This window comes from Carassius carassius, chromosome 46 (assembly GCF_963082965.1).
Source record: "Carassius carassius chromosome 46, fCarCar2.1, whole genome shotgun sequence".
Taxonomy (NCBI): domain Eukaryota; kingdom Metazoa; phylum Chordata; class Actinopteri; order Cypriniformes; family Cyprinidae; genus Carassius; species Carassius carassius.
In genome coordinates, this window is record NC_081800.1 from 7,028,749 (window position 1) to 7,031,915 (window position 3,167).

The following is a 3,167-nucleotide window of genomic DNA, read 5'->3' on the forward strand; positions in this document are numbered from 1 at the left end:
AAAATGAGAAAGAAACAAGTGTCCAAAGAAATAAGCTTAGTTCTTTCACAAATAAAACTCTTCTCAAAGAAAATATCCTCCGTTCTCCTTCTAAAATAAAAGTCTTCCCTCAGGAATCCTCCTAAGAGTTTCAAAAACCAAAAGATCTGCACAGAAAACACTGCAAATGTTGCCTCGTTTCACAAGCAACTGATAGCCACGGGTTTGAGTGCTTATATTAAATTCTTCAAAATATCCTTTCATGCTAGCACAAAAAAGAAATTAACAGCTTTCAGACAACATAAGGGTGAGTAAATAATGACAGAACCCAGAGCAGTGGGCAGTCATATAAGCTGCAGAGCAGTTGGGGGTTCAGTGCCTTGCTCAAGAGCTCCTCAGTCGTGGTATTGAGGGTGAAGAGAGCACTGTACATTACACTCCCCCCAACTACAATTCCTGCCGGCCTGAGACTCAAATTCACAACCTTTGGATTACGAGTCCGAATCTCAAACCATTAGGCCACAACTACCCCTTCCCCCAACTTAACGATAAGATCTTCAGATGAGAAAAGCTATAAAAGAATGGAAAGACTGTCTCAGTGAAGGTGGCTGTGAACGTGTATAGGTTAGTGTTAGATACAGGATCAGAGAAAGACACTGTTCCTCTGTCGAAGTCCAGCTGAACTCTCACCCGCTCCAGCTGTTGTACGACAGGAAAACCAGACTCTTTAAACAGTCTGTGCTGCACACTCCACACACCACTGTCAAAGAAATCATAACCCTTCCTCTGGTTTGATGCCGTGGTTACTCCAAGGCCCCAGGATGAGCTCTCTTTGACGTCCACGTCCCAGCAGTGCGTTCCTGCGTTAAACCCCTCTGAACCCAGAACACAGAAGTGCTCGTCGAATCTCTCTGGATTATTAGGAAGTGCTTGACTGTTGGTGCTGCACACCAGACTGGTCAGATCATCAGACAAGAGGAGACCTGGATAAGCAGTGTTGGGATCCAGAATCACAGGAGCTGATGAGACACAATCAACAGCTGCTTTCATTCATATAATGATCAGATTTCGGACGATGGCCTCAGAATCACTTTTCTAAAGACTCACTGTTTTGGACAACGTCTTGCATCTTCTTCCAGGCTCTGAATGGCAGGTTGCCCAGGTAATGTGCCACGTCTATCAAAGCTCCAGAAGCCAGCTGTGGATCCGACCGTAAGCTCTGGATTCTGGAAGAACATTCAGAAGTCCGAACTGTAGTGGCTTTGTGATGTGTTCAGAACCAGAGACACGAGGGAAGAAAACAGATCAGATCACTCACCTCTCCATCGCATCCGGAAAGTTCTGGAAAACAAACAGAAAATTTATTATCTCCTCCAATAATCAATAACTGAATCAGTGATCAATTAATGAATACCATTTTCTGAAACTAGACCTTTAGAAACAACACTTGATTGGCATTCATCATCTTCTCCAAGTCTGTGATTGTGTGTGAAAGAGCTGAGATGTGTCTGTTGATCTCCTCAAACTTCTCCTGCATCATCCGATTCTTCCGCTCTTTTTCCTCCCTCAGTGCGGTGATTGCAATCTCTTCTTCATCTCTGAGAAACTGATGGAGCTTCTCAAACTCCAGTTTAATCTGACGCTCTGTGCACTCCGCCTGACACTGAAATTAAACCAGATTCACTTTGATCATTTACATCCGAGTGTGAACAAGTGTGCATTATATTAATTGTACCCTTGAAGTGTACTTCAAATCTTACAAATGTATTTTTAAATCATACATGCGTATAATATTTTTTAAATAAAGTGTATTATAATGTCAAAGAAATTTATATAATTTTTATAATGTCAAAATAGAGGTTTTACTTTAAAGTAAATATTAAATCATTATATTTTATTCATCTTTTGTCATGCTTTTTAAAGAAGTACACTTATTTTGATGTGTTGACTAACATACTAAAGCACATGTAGAATTTAAAAACATGTATTTGAAAACTTGTATTCTGTGTTCACACTTAGGAATATTCTTTATTCTAATGCACTGCATTCTAAACAATTATATTAATTTATTTTAATATATTCTAAAATGTCCTGAAGAAAGTTGAAAGTTCATGACCATGGGGTTAACGGAAAAAAAAAACTAAATTTACCAGAAATGTACACTAAATCCGAAATTACTGTAAATGGAATTTGTTACATTAATATTAAAAATCATAATTGTGTATAGATACCTTACAGCTTTAATGAAAATGTATTTGACTTGCTGTGTATCCTCACCTGAATGTGTTGAAATATTTTCACACACTCTTCTTTGATTTTCTCTCGGTGTTTACGTTTTTCTTGTAAGGATTTCAGCTCTTCCTAGAATTACGTAAAATACAATATATCAAGAGAATACAGCGATATGTGAAGAAATGCTGAGTGCATGAATGTGATGATATCTGTATTGAAAGAGGACACATTTGTCCTACCTTGTGAGATGAAACTACTTCACTGATGGGTCTGAACGTGTGATTGACGTGTTTCTGTGAGTCTCTGCACACTAAACACACAGGCTGTTTGTCCTCCAGACAGAAGAGCTTGAGTTTCTCACTGTGTAAACTGCAGAGCTCCTCATTTCGTTCCTTCTTCAGAAATGACTCGCACAAGTTTTTCAACACAAGATTACATGGAGGATCATCCCTTGAGGATCTTCTGCTGCAGACAGGACACTCCCTAGTGGTCTTGGTTGTCCAGAACTGTTGAAGACACTCTTTACAGAAACTGTGACTACATGACAGAAGAACGGGAGCCCTGAAGATCTCACAGCAAACCGGACAAGAAATGTCCTTTACAGAGAATGAATCCATTTTCACTGTTTGAGAAAGAACTCCAGCAAACTAGATTTCACGTTCACTTTCTGAAGGCTTTCAAAAACAACCAGGAGAATCACACAAATGGTGTTAACGCTGAGATAGTCAAGTCCGTGCCAGAGTCTCTCGTCACCGTTGGGTGTTAAAAACAATGTACGACTATGACGACGACATTATCAGATAATTTTCCCCGTGATGAAGCTTGACGTGACTTCCTTTTTGTTTTGAAGCACGAAGTCAGGGCGGGACCTATGAGAGGGACACTTGGAGCCAAAAGCGTTTCACTTTCGTCGCAGCCTGACAGAACCGCTTTTGACTGGGAGCCACAGTTGCTGT

At 40.1% G+C, this 3,167-nt stretch overlaps 1 protein-coding gene across 3 annotated transcripts; it reads right to left on the reverse strand.

Annotated features, from left to right (window-relative positions):
- Positions 1-376: 376 nt before the first annotated feature.
- On the reverse strand, positions 377-2,906 carry trim35-39 (tripartite motif containing 35-39). 3 transcript variants are annotated; one of them, XM_059540564.1, is made up of 6 exons: positions 2,451-2,906; positions 2,257-2,340; positions 1,412-1,642; positions 1,298-1,320; positions 1,087-1,205; positions 377-998 (listed from the first exon to the last, which is right to left on the reverse strand). In XM_059540564.1, the coding sequence occupies exons 1-6, from the start codon at positions 2,826-2,828 to the stop codon at positions 505-507; spliced, it is 1,329 nt and encodes a 442-aa protein (XP_059396547.1). In that variant the 5' UTR covers positions 2,829-2,906; the 3' UTR covers positions 377-504. The 3 variants fall into 3 exon arrangements, with proteins under 3 accessions (XP_059396547.1, XP_059396546.1, XP_059396545.1); XM_059540563.1 differs by having other exon boundaries at positions 377-1,019; XM_059540562.1 differs by having other exon boundaries at positions 377-1,022.
- Positions 2,907-3,167: the final 261 nt, after the last annotated feature.